Source organism: Temnothorax nylanderi, unplaced genomic scaffold (genome assembly GCF_030848795.1).
Source record: "Temnothorax nylanderi isolate EJ_2023f unplaced genomic scaffold, tnyl_v1.0 TNYL_tig0074_pilon, whole genome shotgun sequence".
NCBI classification, from domain to species: Eukaryota; Metazoa; Arthropoda; class Insecta; order Hymenoptera; family Formicidae; genus Temnothorax; species Temnothorax nylanderi.
The window spans coordinates 330380-347731 of NW_027249136.1; the positions used below are offsets into that span (position 1 = coordinate 330380).

A 17352-nucleotide genomic window follows, 5' to 3' on the forward strand; every position below is an offset into this window, starting at 1 on the left:
GAAACGTAGTCAGAGTCACGCTTCCATAAAACACGCGAGACGTGATGCGTCCCGGTGCGATGGAGCGCATGCCCAAATCGATTTATCGTAACAGAAATCTTTCGGTATATTTACCATATATCTCTCTATAAAGACACGCTCAAGCCAAATAATCCTTCCACATATTTTCGACGCTAAGAATAGTAATGCAAAAGAAAAGAGCTTGGAGAAAATAATTGCGGAAATTGAGCTCAAACAGCTTAATGTGATCTACAATGATCTACAATCTCGTTAACTATTTCTGCAGCGTACCCTGGATTTATATAGTGACCCATACCTTTCACGTTTACGAAACAAAGAAATATAATTAATAGAACATTATTTTATAATATTTTTCTCTTCTTATCAAGGCAAAATTAATCTTAATTAAACAGACTATCTTATTATACAAAACACACATGAAAATTTTAATACTCGCATAAATGTGTCTTAATTGTATTTCAATACGTCTGATAAAAGATGGTGATTTCTACTGCTCAAAATCCATTACTCCTACCCGAAAGAGAACGCCATTTTGTCGTTAAAAATGTATCATACATCGTATCAAATTCTCGAAATAGCAATTTTGACAACGATATGCGGAGTTATCGACCGCAAGCAAACGCGAATATAATCTAGAACTCGCGAACGAAGAGGCGACGATTCTTTCCGAGAGATGAGACATTCTGATTGGAGAGAATAAATCGATTCGTAACATTATTCCATTCTCTTTCTCAAATACACACACACACAACTAGGCAGACAACTGCTATATAAAGTTTCGTAACATCTATGTAAGCCTCTTCGCCTGAAATAGCAACGAGTTGAAGAGTACCGGCCGTATGTTATATTTGTCTATAGACAGATCAAAAATTCACACACGTGTAGCTCACGTAAAGTCATCATAAAAAATATGTCAATGACACGTGTTAACTCTGCGATCTTATTCTACATTAATTATAAATATTTGTATTTTATATCAGAGACCTGCTCCATTTTGAAATGTTAAATAGCACAACTTTCTTGCCAATTATACTCTTCTATAATTTATCGATTTTCGTGAATTCCGCAAGAGACGTGTATTTTAAGTACTTGTACCATTAACCAATCAATAATTATACAAATATATAATCTTCCTTTTCAAAGCAATATAAAAACAAATTGTGTTGATTAAAATATATATATATAATAATTCCAAGACATTTTCATACTGCTAAAATCCATCTTTTTTAAATCAACCTTTTTTAAATCATCTTTTTTTAATCAATAATACAAGTTAAACTAATATTTTATTATATATTTAAAAATTACAAAATATCATATATATATATATATATAATATAATACCACTACATTAACAGATGTAGCGCGGACGCGCACCAAAATGTTTGATGTTTTATCTTTGGCAACAGTATCAATTATCGTCTATCGACATATTAGGTGCTTTCCATTTACATCAAAACTCAGATAAATCTCACTTCTGTCTTTCTTCAACATGAATGTTGAAGAAAGACAGAAGTGAGATTTATCTGAGTTTTGATGTAAATGGAAAGCAACTATTATCTCAAGAACTTTTGACAGAGCGTTTCGACGAACTTACGGGAAATATCACATGGGTGCGTATCAATCGTTCTTGTATCTTGTGTATCTCGGGCAATCTCGGCTATCTCGCCTCAAACGATCTCCCTTCTGAAAGTTCTTCCCCCTGAAGCTTATCAAATATTTGTAATTTTTAATTGAAACGTGCCTACGTTTGTCGCTTCGATGATGAATTTGGCGTGGTTCTCGTCAGTTTTATCGTGCACTTTGTACAACCTTACTTAAATCGCGACGCGCATCTCTAGTGTCATTGTCATAGCCGCTTAGCCGCGCCAATGTTTCGGAATATGCTGTCAGCGTCAGCGTCAGCGACGGGAATGACGGGATAAGCGGCGATCCGGACGATCACGCACCACGCACGTCGCAAGACGGATCTATGTTGTTTTGGCTATGTCATATTTGGTGTGTATCGTGTAAATGCATAACGATAGCTCACTGACGTGACGGTCGACGGAACGCGATACGCGATACGCGATAGATCGCTCCGCATATCTTATTTCTATCGTATCATACTACAACTAGTTTTACTCTTTGTTTACCTGCTGTACCCTGAATCATTAGGACTACTATACGTATAAGATCAATACAAGAATCGAAAGTGGCTGTAATTTCTTTTTTACAGTAGCAATGTGCTCCTTGGTGTAAATGCGTAACAATAAGTGGTTTATAATGGAATAGATTTTTCAAATTGTATTGTTTTTGTTTTAGATAAATAAAAGATGGGTTGCGTCAATAGCAGAGCTAATCCCAACATTTTTCAAGTAATGAACATAGACAACGAGGGTAATATCACTTCTCCTGGACGTTTGGAAGTCACCGAAGTAGATATTATATTCTATCAGCGTGACAAGCAGCCAATTAAATGGCCATTGCGCTATTTACGTAAATATGGATGGGACATAGAACATCATGACGTCTTCAGTTTTGAGTCGGGCAGACGCTGTTTCACAGGTCCTGGTATATATGCCTTTAAATGTCAGAGAGCTGAAGAACTATTTAATCTTGTACAATCAAAAATTCAGGTTAATATAAATCAATACAAATTAATTCCTAATATCAATATTTAAATATATGACGATAGTAGACGATTTCAAGAAAATATTCCCTTATTAACAGGTATGCAACAACAGTGGAGATGATACGCTGTCCAGAGACCTTCCAATCCCGTCACATCCTGCTGCTTCAGTAGCGAGTATGGCGATACAGATGGAGCCTAACTATTTGGATCCAATATCATCTAACAATCCTACAGGCTCTAGATTTCCTCATAGCCAACAGAACGGTATCGGAAGATTAAGCAGTGTTGGCAGCAGTAGTGGCCCTATATCTCCCCAAGGAACCTTGGGATCACCGTCACCACCCTCTATGCTGCCACCACCGCCACCGATTTCTCAGCCTCATCCGTCCTCTCTTTACGTCAATGAGGAAGTCTTGTCGTCTCTCCCCATTGAAATGGAGCGCAACAATAATAAAAGCCTTGGAAGAACAGTACAAAGGTAACATCGAGATTCGAGTTTAATCGGTTACGTAAAAAGCATATCGGATAGAATACAATTTCCTCATTATTATTGCAGATCACCACAAAACGCTTCTACGATTAATAACGCGATATTCATTAGTAGGCCTGTGGAAACGGAATTGATACCCATTCAGGGTAACACAGAAATAACAAGTTATGATGCAACGTCAGCGTTACCTACGACTACGGCGCCCTATATGAATATAGACATCTGCAGCGAATCCAACCCAATCTCGCCAACGCACAGTACTTTCGAGACGGATCAGCTCAAGGAAGAAAGTAACGACATAGACGGATCTGAACACGCATACATGAACATAGGTCCTGGACAAGATCCTGGACACACGGAGAACATTGCCATCAGGATACGTCCACCTCCGTTGCCCGTCTTACAATCGGATATGGAGGAAGGCTTCAGACATTGCTACGCTAATCTAGAGGCGAGCGAAATCGAGAGTCTGAGAAAGAGATTCTCCAGCACCTCGGTAGCCGAGAGGTCACCCTTAGCACCCTCTACGCCGACAGGATTCCCGATTAGGGAGGTAAATTATGCAGTTTTGGATCTAGATAAGAAAGACTCACCCACCGGCGCATCCAACAATACGGTAAACATTGCCCCCTCTCCACCCGAATCTCCGAATAAGCCACAAAAAGGCTACGCCACGATAGACTTCAACAAAACGGCTGCTCTCTCGCACTCCGTTAATCCCAACCTCGTGAACGATAACGAAGGCTGCAGAAAAACTCGTCATAACTCTACGATAAGCGACCTGGTAGCTCCGTGCAGGCACAATTCAGTAAGTGAATGAATAAGCGAGTGGCATATTTTATATTATAATAGATTACATCGTAATATATCGTATAACGACGTTCGTATAACGACTGTCTATCGTGTTCTTCGCTGTAGAAAAAGAGAGAAAAAAAACACAAAAAAGTTGTGGAAGATCGGATTTAGTTTTAGCATGAGCTTCTAAAACTCATTAAAGTCGTTTGATTACGCGTAAAACTTGCAAAGTTTCTTAGTATATTGGAGACTACATAGTAGTTGATATATACCATGAGATATTCTAGCGTATGAATTTGTACAAGTTTTCAGTGCATTTTATCAGAGAATAACAGTATTCATACACACATATACATACATAGTAAGTCTTTTTTCCAAGTCAGACTAAGACAGCATAGAGAAAATGTTTTTATATGAGAAAGGTATAGATAAGTTTTTAGTACTTCATGCAAGCAGATTTTTTACATTTAGCATTTTACAAAGTAACATGTGGAGGAATTGGAAGCTAAAGTGCCCTAATCTTTTTCTGTAAATATCGTAGAATTTAATGTGGCTCAAGTGATCGTAATGGACACACAAAGTATGGTATAATATAAAGAAAGTATGATATAAGTTATCGCTGATAACGAGAATCATATAGAGGTTTTTAAGTGATTGCTGTCATTTATTAGTTATTATATATATCATGAAAACTAATAATAATAAAGTGTAAATTTAATATGAATATTTGTATAACTGGAGTAATCACTTAAAACAAGATTGTGGATGGCATATTCATTTAGATTTGATATGTGTGATGTGAATAATTAATAATTAATAATATTAATTAAACAAATGTGTTAAAACAGCTGATGCAGGACTTTGTTAAGTTCCAAAGATTATATATATTTTCGTTCATTTTGTGTGTGTGTGTATGTGCGTGTGTGCGTGTGCGCGCGCGTGTGTGTTTGAGTGTACATATGAATTTTATATATATATTATTTATCTACTAAATATTGTTGATGCATATATCAGCACAATATTATTGATTCAAAGACAACTTTTTTCCTTTGAATAATTCTTAATCCAGTAATAAAATTACAATACATCCAGGATGTAAATAACCAGAAATTTTTTTACGGATAAGTTCATGCACGTTGTTGTCTAGTATATTTATAATCGTTATAAAAAATTGGATTTAAACCAAATATATCACATATTTATGTTACCAAGAATATATAATCTAATTGTAAGAAACATAGATATAATTGAATTAAGTAATTAGATAAGTTTATTTATCAATCATAAAATATTTTCTAACACACACGTATAAATACGGTTGCTTTCGTATGCGTTAAAAGATACGCAGAAAATATTGCGAATATATTATTAAACTACATATTATTTTCTATGTAACTTGCATTTCAGTTTTTGTTAGCGAAATTTAACTGGAGCTACTTTTCGATTTGATTTGACATATATGTATATATATATATATATATATATATAAACACACACACACAGAGAGAGACTGTTAAGTCTTCTCATATAAAATAACAAGTTAAGGAAAAGTTGAATTTTCTTATAGAATGAACGGAATACTTGTATCTTTTTGGAGACGTTGCATTTTAGATCGCGACTTATATTATCTTTTTCGTAAGAGTTTAAGTATAATAAGGAACTGTTTAACTTAAGAATAATAGATTACTGAGATAATCGAAAATGCCAAATTTTATATAGATTTATTATATATAATTAATTTTATATGCAAATATAGATATGCCTGTTTTCTTTTTGCTATTTCCTGTGTTTGCATCTAAAAAAAGATTATTATTTGGCGTATACGTATTTCTGACAGCACAATTTTTTATTATCATAATTTTCGATTATCTAAAAATCTATTGATAGAAAAATGTTTTTACCGAAAAGAAAATACAGAAAATAATCTTGATATTGAAAAAGAAAGATAACTCGATATTTTGGAATGGAAATTCTAATAACAGACTCTCAATATTGATAATCATAGAATAAAATCAGTATATTCAAAGTGATATTTAGGTCAAAGGCAGAAGTATTATGTTAAAAAGGAAACATTGAAAAATATTCATTAGCCTATGATATTAACGTATTCACTGCCATATACAAATACTTAGCAAGATAATAGAAGTTACATAGCCTTAGAGTCTCTTCACGGCCTTTATTATTTAAAAAAATAATTGATTAATTGTAAAAAGAACAATATACTAAATAATTAAATTTACATAATAATTATCATGCTGCATAATTTAAATAATTTGATGACATTAATCTTTCTCTCTGTATATTCTACATCCTACTTATTATTTATTATATCATAAATTTTTATTATTAAATATTTTCAAGAAATATGAATGAACACTTTCAAAAGACTGAATTGATCGATAATATAATATTTAGCAAATCAGAATATTTCATAAACAATTATAAAAAGATGCAGCTTTCATTGTATAGTTTTAAATATTTTTTAATTCAGCAAACAATAAACGAGCTATTTCAGGCAATAACATTAAATAATCTGTATGATTTTTCCGCGATAGATTTTATGAAAAGAATACTTTCTACAGGTTGTAAATAAAATCCAATCACCAAAACTCTTCGAAATTGGTAGTGAATAAGTTAATACGAAATCCTTCTGGCTTTAATATTTAAAAATTTTATATGAAAAAAAAAGAAATTAATTTGCCTTAAATAGAGAAACCTCTTGAGGCATTGTAAACAGAAATCTTTGTTAAAAGGTATCTTATAGCGCTATCAAGGAAATTGGTTTATGTTCTCTCTTAAATAAATCTATATATACATTATCTCTGCCAAAGTAATATATAATTATAAAATCTCCGTTTTCTAAATAGCGAAAAGAATTCAGGCCTATTCAATTTTATTAGAAATGGGGCAAAAATTTCTCTTTTTCTTATTTGAATAATAAAAGATAAAAAAGAAGTATTTCTAATTTATTCGTGACGAGAGAATATGATACTCATATTATTCATAGAAGTAATCATTATTCGTACGAATAAAACATATAACATTATTTGAGTACCTATCTAGATAGAAAGTTATTTAAACGATCAAACAAATTTATTATCGAATAACGAATTGAACAAAAATTTATGTAACATGATGCTCATCTCTAATATATATTGCATAGTGTTATGCACCATGTATTGTATGGAGGATTCTATATGATATCTATGCGCTTTACAATTAGACAACAAATGTCAATATAGGAAACGTAATGAGTAACAATGAGTAACAATGTGCAATGCTTGGGGCATAGATAAAAGACTTTTATATTCTATATATTATTATACATACACGCAAAATTGAATGCGCGAAGGTCTACCAGAAGAAATTTTTTTTTCTAAATTAATAAATTTTTATTAATTTTATTTGCGTACCTTTAGTTTTATAAACATTTACTGCAATATTTCATTGATCTACAATTTTAACAAAATTATCATCAGCGCTCAATACGTTAAATGCCGTGAATGTACATTATGTATGTATATGTACATTAAGAATGTACCATTATTTATCCAAAGAATATGTTTTAAGATTACATACGGTTTAAAATATTTTAGTTAGATCACGCAAAATGTATAATCAAGCTTTTTGTCATAATATTTCTACAGCCATACACACAGTTTTGAAATCCATAACTTTTCCTTGTGCCAGAATTATCCATTATACATATAATTGGTGATTTGATAAGATTAAGGATTTTTTAAAATTAGGAACTGTAATTAAAGACTGTTGTAATGAAAGAAAGTGTTATTGAAAGGAATGAGCGTGTGTGATCGAGAATTTCTGTAGAACATGTCCGTTTAGCGAATATAAGTAGAATGTGCCAAAAAAGACGCATAAATCCGTTTTATAACAATATTCAGAGCTTAAAGATGTAGTTTAGGCTTTTTTGTGCTATATGCAAGTGTTCTTAAAATGAATACGATAACAATGACAGTGTCATCGCGTCATTTGAATATGCAATATAGCAGCCTGTATTATAGACACATACATCGAATTGAATTTCTATCGAAACGTGTGTGTATGTAAGTTTGAATGCATGTGCACACGTGCGTACCTTAACTACGAGTAATAATAAAACATAAGAGCTTATCAGTAGGCCATGAAAAGTTGGAAACGTGTCTCAGCGCTCGTGCAACAAGTATTACGTATGTGTCGATCGTTTCTTCATTTCTTTTAAATTTTGCAAATCCGTGATAAACGTAACTATTTGTTGAACGGTGTTTAATGTTCATCTGTTATTAAATGTTACGTGAATCGATATTTTATGCGATTAATCCTGATCTATGTTGGTAAATATTTTGTTATACATAGCTGCAGTGCAAAACGAAATTTACATCAACTAGATCTACTGAAATTTCACGACTGTGAGACATGTTTTGTAATAGATGCGTAATGAAATTATCGAGAAGAGAATCTACAATTTGTACGTTTGTTTCTATTTTTCCCCAGTGCATGTAATGGAAAGAAGCCTATATGAAATAGGGAAGACATATTTATTTTTATACAGAGTGTCTTCTAGACGTTTTAATCAGGAAAAGTATAGTGAGTTACATTATGTACATTGTACGATTGTTATATAATATTTATTTCATGATTCTAACACAGCCTTTCAGATATTATGTGATATACTTTGAACGAAATATTTTAAAATCCATTTATACTTAGCTGTACATACAAACATGCTCTCGATTTACTCATTTTCGCTTCATTTCAGATTATGTGGATTTATAAAATATACACTAATGTTATATAAAAATTGTACTGTTTCATTTTATTAATTCCCGTTCAAACAATTGTGTCGATATTGTCGATAACAAATAAACCTAACTAAAATTTAATTTTTTACTTACATTAATATTGATTACATTAATGATGTAAATATAATAATGATGGCAAGATTACGCGCGATGACAACAATAGTGAAAACAAAAAGATAACGACGATAACGGTATTAACGTTTATTTGTAAAATATATTGCAGTTATATATATTCTAAATCGTAGATCATACGTTGCAATCTTTAAATTTAAATTAAGTGCACTTTGATCCACAGCCGGGATTTATGGCAATTTTATATTGTGCTTGCACATATAAATTCTGCACACACTTCTATTACACGAGTATCGCGATATTTATTGAGCAACAACAAGGATGATAATTGCACTTTGTTTATAGAAACATTTAACGATCTTAAGCAACACTGCCGAATGTCAGTAGGAAATCAACGAATCAGGCGGCGAGTTGTCGACGTCTGGTCAATTCGTGGTCAATCAGGAGCGAGATGTCGGGATGACGGCGCTGGATGGTCGCGCAATAACGTATGGTCTGACTGGGATCGGCGCCAGCCTTCAATAGTATCCTGACGGCGTTGGCAAATCCGCTCTCGGCGGCGACTTGCAATGCCGTCAGATCGTCGACGTTGACTTTCTCCAATTGAGCTAAAGGCGAAGTAACCAACAGCGATACCGTCTGATGAAATCCTCTTGCTGATGCGAGGTGCAACGGAGTGTTTCCGCCGGCGTCCTGCATGCCCGGATCCTCGCCGTGTTCGAGTAGCTTCATCACCATATCGACATGATTTTTCCGCGACGCTATATGCAATGGAGTTTCGCCGTACCGCGACGTGATACCTGTCGGCGTGTGTTGTATCAACAATGTCGCCGTATTTAACGCACCGCACTCCAGACTCTCGTGCAAAGCGGTCTCTCCGCGATCGTTCTTCAGCGCGGTATCCGCGCCGGCGGCCAGAAGCGTACCAATCAGCGACTCGATGTCGGTCTTGTGATTGTTATCTGCAAGATAACGTGCCATTAAACCTCTTGCACGTGCACATTCTTTGTTTGACGATCGCAAAATGAGCGAGAATAATCACTTGTTTTCGAAAAAGTCACGCGCGTCGGTAGATGTGGTTACTGAATGTAAAATGGCATAATCTTGAACTTTTTCATTTACAAAAATATCAAGTGCGTAATTTTTGAGTTTTTAGTAATTGGAAGTTAAGAGTCTTTTGAAAACTAAAAAAATTTCAAATAAGTAAATAAATAATAAATTAGTTTCAAGTAAATTTCACTTGACAGAATTTGAATTTAAATTGCACAGTTACGAAAAGATATATGTAATGTTGGAAAGTTAATTAAAAGATAAGTAATAATGCCTCGACATTTTCGTCAAAGGAAAATCGACTTGCAACTGTCCTTCTTAATGAGGGATCACAGAGGAGAATTATGTGTGCAGACGATCATATTATGGTCTCGTACCAAAAATAGTTGACGATGCTAAAATGTGTAAGGCACTTCGGCCTTGGTGATCCTTAGCATTAACGGGTCCTGCTCTCGCCAGCAATTCCAACGTCTTCAAGGCCGCATCGAAATTATTACGAAGGGATTTTAGCGACGTGTGAGCCAGTTGACGAGAGAGCACGTGCAACGCACTCGATCCACTGCCGGCCTCTTTGACGCCTGGCGGACAGTTGTATTTCAAGAGGTCCTCCACGAATTTCAACACGTTGCCCGGTCCGCCGTTCAGGATTACTCTGTGAAGTGCCGTTTCACCCCGCGGCGAACGCACAGCTGGGTCGCACCCGTTCGCCAGTAGCGCGCTGTAATCCGGCAATAAAAAGATATAAAAAGTTTGTACGAATATTGCCTTTGCAATTATTATATAGCAAAAATAAAAAGATACTAATTTTTAAGATTACTAATATTACAATAATAATATTAATACTATACGACGCATCACGAAAATAAAATGGCACTCTGTGCCGCAAACATAAGTTATTTTTAGCTTTTACGACAATTCATCAAAGAGAATTTTTATAGCTATGCAGAGTTTCACGGAGCTGTCGAAGAATATTTCAAGTATGTACATGATATCGCGCGCTTCAAACTAATGTGTTGTTTAACATTACGAAACTATTTTTCACTACATTTTTTTTATTAATAAACCCGTAAAGTAATATGTAAGTCTGTATAATTATTCTTAAAAATTTTACCGAGTTTACCGATGGATATAGATTTCTCTGTTGCAAATAACATAAAGATCAATGAGTTTATAATAAAAAATAAAAAAAACCAGTTAAATATTCAAGAGATAACGCTACGATGATTCACGAATGACTCAGAAAGCTCTAAATTGATGTAATTTGCGGGAAGGACTGGAAGGAGATAGTTATATGCAAAGGAATGTGGTCTTAAACTGAACTACCCGATTGACATCGACCGCATCGACGCATCACGTGACACGGTGAGACTTGAGAGTGATTGGAGTCATTGGAGTCTACGATTCTAAAAAATCTACCTCAACACAGGCAGGCAATGATTCGTTGCTGCCATCAATAGGGGTGGATCGCCCGACACGTTCCAATCCGGTTCGTCCAGGTCCAGGTTTTGCACGCAACCGTTGGCGATCAACGCTGAAACGCGCTTGGCGTTTCCCGATCGTACGGCATCATAAAACGATTCGCCGTCCTGTGTGTGCTGGCCGATAATTTCCCTTTCAAAATCATCTTGTTTTTGATCGTCCGTATCCAGGCAAATTTCCGCCACGTTCTCGCAACAAGCTCGCACGTCTCGCACGTCTCCCAGAATCTGCGCGACAGAATCTCGAAATTTCTCCCCTACGTGAACCCTACTGTCGCACGCGCGTCGTTCCTGCATCCGGATCTCCAGACTCACGCTCCGATTCTTCTGATCCTTGTCAAGATCCTCGACCTGGTCCTCGACCTGGTCCTCGACCTGCTCCCTTCTCGCGCTGCACGTGGATGTGGATGCGCTTTCCGGCGCGGTATTATCCGCCAATGAAATCGATTCCCTCTTTTCCTTATGCCTCTCGTTATCTAACTTATCTTCGAAGGACAATTCCTCATTTTTGGATCTGCTCATTCGCGAAATCTCATTTACTGAATTTGCAGAAACACTAACGTTTCCTTCGTCCTTATCTTCCTTCTCTTTCTCGAACATTCCCGAATCCCCGTCGACTGATTCAGAACCAGGCAGAACCATCAGGCTGACTTCCACGGAAGAAAGCGTGGATTCTTCGAAAGACGAGTCACCTGTTGCGAGACTGGCTTGTGATAACGACGAGGTTTCCTCCATATCAGCGGCAGTGTCTGAATTGTCCAGTTCTTCGCTGTTGTAGCACTTGTAGCGTACTTTCGCAGGATCGAAAGTATCGGGTGGACTCGTTGTCTCCTGCTGCTCGCGTTCTGTCGTCGTTTCATATGCGGAAGTCATATCGCACCCGCGCGCTTAATTGGCCCCGATTATTTGTTCACGCAATTGGCTCGACGCGCGGAACAATACGGCGAACGCGTATAATTGGTCTGTGTACTGCCTGAGAAATTTCGCTTTCGCCACTCGATCGGCGTGGTCGGACCACGCGGACCACGCCGGCAATGTTAATTATATGTTATATGTACAATAAAACCCGCGCTACAACAAAAAGAAGCTCAACGGGAGATCAAACTTGGCGTATGAAACGATCGAGCAGAATCGAAATCGAAGCGAGCAAGAATCAGCGGCGTTTTACGATGCTTCACTAAAAACGTGCGTCTGCCTCTACCAGCCTCTACCGGCTGCGTACACCGGCTTCTCCCCCTTTTTTTTTCTTCCTCCTCTTCTTCTTCTTCTTCTTCAGCTCCCTCTACTTCTCCGTACTGCCATTCTGTGTTTCGCGTTGTATCGCATTTTGCTTTCATTCGTTGCCTACCCCACTTCGCCGGTCTGTAGTCTGTGTGCTCCTTAATCCTCCTCAGACGAGCCATGGGTGCCGAATCATTGAAATTTGTAAAGCGATTGCAATGATGATGAACGATCATCAAACTTATTTGTATTCTTGTAACCATGTAAAATAATAGTTACATTTTTTCAAAATTTGAAAAGCACTATTAACCAAAATAATATGAATTTTTGATTATGTTTTACAATTGTTTAATAATTATTATTAAGTAGGTATACAGTGAAAGTCCTTACTAGCAAATGAATAAGGTCCAAGTCATTCACTTTGATTTGTGTCACATCTCTTTCTATATCATTATCATTTTTGAATAGTGTATATGCACTATGTATATATATATTTTCTCCCCCCCCCCTCTCTCTCTCACTCTCTTTCCTCTCCACGCGCAAAGTTAATATTCAGCAGTATAAACTTAATAAATCTAGAAATAAAAAGGTTATAGATATAACATTTCAAGCCATTAAAAAATTAAATCATTTCAATCTTACTTTACCAGTTATTCGTTAATGTAGCTTTTCCACAAGACACAGTTTGAAAATGTTTGCAAATCGGATCACACCATTTGCTACGCCTATTAACTCGCTGCCTTACTGTCGTCGAGTACTGATGATGCAAAAAAATTTCAAGAGAAAAGAAAACTCGGCGACGCCGCGTGATCACCAACAGATACACAATAATGTATATACGAACGGGAAGCCTTGGGACTTTTACCCTGCTTATACTACACGCATACTTGTTTGGTATGGGAAGTTGAGATTTCAGCGAGATGGACATGATTGAATGCACGGTACAATACAATACAAATGCGCGCACATCTAAAAAGCTACCATTTTATTGAACATCAGCCTACAATAACTTAAATGCGACCGATGAACATGACACAGAACTGTAAGAAACCGTAGTCGGTAAAATAACAATATATATGTTTCCTCCTTCATATGAAATAATAATTCTTCGTTTATATAAAGTTGTTATGCTATCCATATTACAAAAACAGGTGAGTCTTACATATGCTAAATAATAGATATGCTAAATAATCTGCAATTGGTTGAACTGTTGAAGGGATTGTAGTTGTAGTTGTAGCTTTTTAATCAAGTCAAAGAAATCCGATAAACGTCAGTTAAATCCGTATCCACTAAAACAGAAACTCACAATGTATTACATTCATTCAATGACAATAACAGCATAAGCGCGATGTTCACTATATATTTACCATTTATCTGCTTCGCGATCTGGAGCCCGATCGAGATTTCGACTTGCTTCGATCTTTGGAAACAGACTTCCGTTTCTTGCGATACTTATCCTTGACGCAAACGCTCTTGCTGTGGGATGGGCTGCGCCGTGATGAACGCGAGCGCGAGCGATTGCTGCGAGATCTTGAGCGGGAACGTGAGCGCGATCGCGATCGTGATCGCGATTTTGATCTTGATTTGGACTTTGATCGCGAGCGGGACCACCTAAAGTAAAAGTTGTAATAAATAAATGTCAAAATAATAGCCACGTATATATTTTTGCCTATTTTGCCTATCCATTACTACAGAACATAAATGTGAAACATGATCTTTAAAACTGGATATTTTTTTTTATTCGATTTTTATCGATTGCTATATAGCACGTATTATCCCCAAAATTACTGACAACGATCTGTTACCACCAATAATAATAAAACCTGATCCTGTCGAACCTTTAAATTTACATACCTATTAGGTATATAACAAGTTTATCATCTTTTATAAACACACATTGAAAATATAATATTTTGATACCGATTGTGAGTTCTCTCCCTCCCTCTCTGAAATGCATGTTAGTATAACAGATCAGTTATCCGAACTCTGATGTATAAATAATACCGTTGGTTAATTTTCAAACTCCACGTATTCATTAAAAGGCATTATTTAATATCTTTGAGCAATTCCTATTTGACAAGACTAACAAATTATTTCCATAAATAAATGCAACTACCTTTACAAGTCATGCAAGTTTGCTTACACGTAATAATGTAACGTGGATTCGTTCATATTCAAAGTATAGCTCAGCAAGTATATACATTAATCCTCGTTGAATATATACTTGACTGTTCTACTTATATACCATCTTTCCTGGCTGTGCTTACAGCAGACAATTGTGGATTGCGTGCGCGCGATGGCTATGCCGAGAAGGGAGAGCGGATGAGCCCTTTATACAGATGAAATTACGAGAGGGTCCGAGATGAACGGATGAAGAGTGGCTAGAGACGGGATCGCTGAAAGTTTGTCTCTCAACAATTGTTAAGTATTACGACGATGACGACAACGACGGCGACGGCGACGGCAACGACGACGATGACGATGACGATGACCACGATGATCAAGACGACGACGACAACGATGACTACGACGAGAAGGACGACTAGGCGGAAATCACAGATAGCTGAACGAAGAACGCCAGAAGTGCCAGACGTGCATAAACTCTCGATTTAGGGTGATGGTCAGTGGTCAGCGGATCGGTATCGTAGCAGTGCGCAGAACTAGCCACCCCGTGTCCAGTCGGCCACGGCCCATGTTTTTGCCGCGTTTTCTCGCTCGCAGAGTGTGCAGAGGGAAACCCAAAGTAGATGTGGAGTGCTCTACGCTGTAACTACGACGCGCGGTGTGTATCACAAACGTGAACCCAAGGCGAATCTCGCGCGACAATGTCGGGTAGCAACACACATTTCACATGCGTGTGCTGTATGCTCAGCCGCAACTCCTATAAATAACGGGCAATATTACGTTGGCCGCTTTACAGTATTTCTTTATGTTTGTAGAAATATCTTTGCTTTCTTTTAATCATTACCAATTATGTCTAAGTAGCTTATAATCGCCATTATTTAAATAATGGAACCTATACAATCTTTTTCATAACTGCAAAGTGAAATTGGCACAATGATATTGTGACAGTCATTTGATCAAATAAATCTCATGTAATTCATTATTAGAGATTATCTTACTGTACATATTTAATATTTGTTTCCTAATTATTAAATATCAAATAAAGAATGCCTGATTGAAGGGCTAAATTCAAATATGGCTGATTTACATGAAGTAGAATCTTTGTAATCATAAATGTGAACTCTCATCAGAGTTCACATATAACAAGAGATATAAAGTATTACTTCTCTATATTTTTCTATAACTATGTTACAATCCTTTTCCATTTTGCAAGATAACTCTCCACAATGTATGCAAGAAGTCAGAAACTTTGCACCCAACATGATTCAATGTATAATCTTTTAAATACATAAAAATTATATACATATATATATATATATATATATATATATATATATATAAATTTGATACTTAATAAGTATAAAATAATGTGATTGATTTCATTAAAAAAGAAAAAATTTCCAAGACTTACCTTCTTCTACGAGAACTTCTATGACGGTGGCAATCTCGAGCATAATGACCCCTTTCGCCACATTCGTAACATTTATCTTCTGGATGAAACGGTCTCCCAACACCTCTTCTAGAGAAGCCTCTGTCTCTTAATTTCTTTCCGTTTGACAATTCGACACGAACGCGTCGTCCACATAGAATGCGACCGTCCAGTCCTCTCACAGCGTCTTCTGCATCTCTGGGATCTTCAAATTCGACAAAGGCAAATCCAGGAGGGTTTCTGGCAACCCAAACATTATGTAAGGGTCCATAGTAGGAAAATGCATCTTCCAATTGTTGCTTACTAGCACTGCTTCCTAAATCTCCTACATAGACCTTGCCATCCGAGGGATAACGCGAGATCTAATAAAGCAAAAAATACATACATATATATATATATATATATATGTATAATCAAAATCACAATAAAGTATCCCCACCAAAATATATGTAAAACAATAAAAATCGACCAAACATTTTTCTCATTTCTGTATATTTAACCCCAAAGAGAGAAAATAATGTATAAATCTCATATCTCTTTCGAGTTAACTCTTTCCGAGATCTTGAACATTTGAACAAATACGATCCCAACCGTAATGAAACGACAACGTTGTATTACTCCCAAAATACATTATGCTGACGTAATAAAAATCCGAATTTTTATACCTTGCTGCTGCTCATCTTATCAGCTTCGTGGAGTTTTCGCGACCGCAATTCTTTACAAAGAACGTCGAAACTGCGACATACTTTCTGGAAAATATGTGATTGCCAACGACACAACGACAGCTCCCTACTTCTCTACCTCCCTTCGCGTTATCGATTCGAGAGAAACAAATTACAAATTGATTAGAAACTCCTCCGATGGCTAGAAACGGCTCCGAGCTCCGAGCTCCGACCAATTTTTCAATAGCGTTTTCACCACGATATTTACGATTATGTCCACCAATGGCACCAATGCCAGCCGCCAGGGTGGCCAGGAATATCCGCTACATATGGTTCAATTTACTTGGCCAATCACTACCGAGGACATATGCAGCCCGTATCACAATGGACGTTGAAAGTTGAAACCTTGAAACTCGACCAACGACGGCAACGACACTGAACGACACGTGTGCTCAGAAATCTCAGATTGCTCGGTTACCAAGTTAGGGTGAAATCACACGATACGGGAATCAGCATGCGGGACAGAGGATGCGTGATTCGAACAGCCAATCAGCGCTCTTCCGCATTTTTCTATCCCGCGCTGATTGGCTGTTCGAA

The 17352-nt window shown here is 36.5% G+C and overlaps 3 protein-coding genes across 6 annotated transcripts; 1 reads left to right on the plus strand and 2 right to left on the minus strand.

Annotated features, from left to right (window-relative positions):
* The first annotated feature begins 1626 nt into the window (after positions 1–1626).
* On the plus strand, positions 1627–8718 carry LOC139774132 (uncharacterized). Of its 2 annotated transcripts, none has more exons than XM_071709138.1 (4): positions 1627–2019; positions 2326–2639; positions 2734–3113; positions 3237–8718. In XM_071709138.1, exons 2-4 carry the CDS (start codon positions 2337–2339, stop codon positions 3943–3945), a joined length of 1392 nt encoding a protein of 463 aa, XP_071565239.1. In that variant the 5' UTR covers positions 1627–2019; positions 2326–2336; the 3' UTR covers positions 3946–8718. The 2 variants fall into 2 exon arrangements, with proteins under 2 accessions (XP_071565239.1, XP_071565238.1); XM_071709137.1 differs by having other exon boundaries at positions 1629–2019; positions 3192–8718.
* LOC139774131 (uncharacterized) lies at positions 8455–13374 on the minus strand. The gene is made up of 3 exons (XM_071709136.1): positions 11258–13374; positions 10219–10559; positions 8455–9753 (listed from the first exon to the last, which is right to left on the minus strand). Exons 1-3 carry the CDS (start codon positions 12190–12192, stop codon positions 9191–9193), a joined length of 1839 nt encoding a protein of 612 aa, XP_071565237.1. The 5' UTR covers positions 12193–13374; the 3' UTR covers positions 8455–9190.
* A 130-nt stretch (positions 13375–13504) lies between these two features.
* On the minus strand, positions 13505–17002 carry LOC139774133 (serine/arginine-rich splicing factor 7-like). Of its 3 annotated transcripts, XM_071709140.1 has the most exons (5): positions 16759–16986; positions 16398–16455; positions 16076–16298; positions 13908–14151; positions 13505–13829 (listed from the first exon to the last, which is right to left on the minus strand). In XM_071709140.1, exons 1-4 carry the CDS (start codon positions 16771–16773, stop codon positions 13911–13913), a joined length of 537 nt encoding a protein of 178 aa, XP_071565241.1. In that variant the 5' UTR covers positions 16774–16986; the 3' UTR covers positions 13505–13829; positions 13908–13910. The 3 variants fall into 3 exon arrangements, with proteins under 3 accessions (XP_071565241.1, XP_071565240.1, XP_071565242.1); XM_071709139.1 differs by having other exon boundaries at positions 16076–16455; positions 16759–16984; XM_071709141.1 differs by lacking the exons at positions 13505–13829; positions 13908–14151 and adding an exon at positions 14826–15421 and having other exon boundaries at positions 16076–16455; positions 16759–17002.
* Between the last annotated feature and the right edge of the window lie 350 nt (positions 17003–17352).

Excerpts from the sequence above, each read along its gene's own strand:
- LOC139774131 (XM_071709136.1), bottom strand. The coding sequence starts at position 12,192 with ATGACTTCCGCATATGAAACGACGACAGAACGCGAGCAGCAGGAGACA. Across the intron at positions 10,560-11,257 it reads CATTGCCTGCCTGTGTTGAG|CGCGCTACTGGCGAACGGGT; the intron begins GTAGATTTTTTA and ends GCCGGATTACAG. Across the intron at positions 9,754-10,218 it reads AGCATCGTCAACTATTTTTG|ATAACAATCACAAGACCGAC; the intron begins GTACGAGACCAT and ends GTTATCTTGCAG.
- LOC139774132 (XM_071709137.1), top strand. The coding sequence starts at position 2,337 with ATGGGTTGCGTCAATAGCAGAGCTAATCCCAACATTTTTCAAGTAATG. Across the intron at positions 2,640-2,733 it reads TTGTACAATCAAAAATTCAG|GTATGCAACAACAGTGGAGA; the intron begins GTTAATATAAAT and ends CCTTATTAACAG. Across the intron at positions 3,114-3,191 it reads CTTGGAAGAACAGTACAAAG|ATCACCACAAAACGCTTCTA; the intron begins GTAACATCGAGA and ends TTATTATTGCAG.
- LOC139774133 (XM_071709139.1), bottom strand. Across the intron at positions 14,152-16,075 it reads AGAAGTTCTCGTAGAAGAAG|GTGGTCCCGCTCGCGATCAA; the intron begins GTAAGTCTTGGA and ends CTTTTACTTTAG.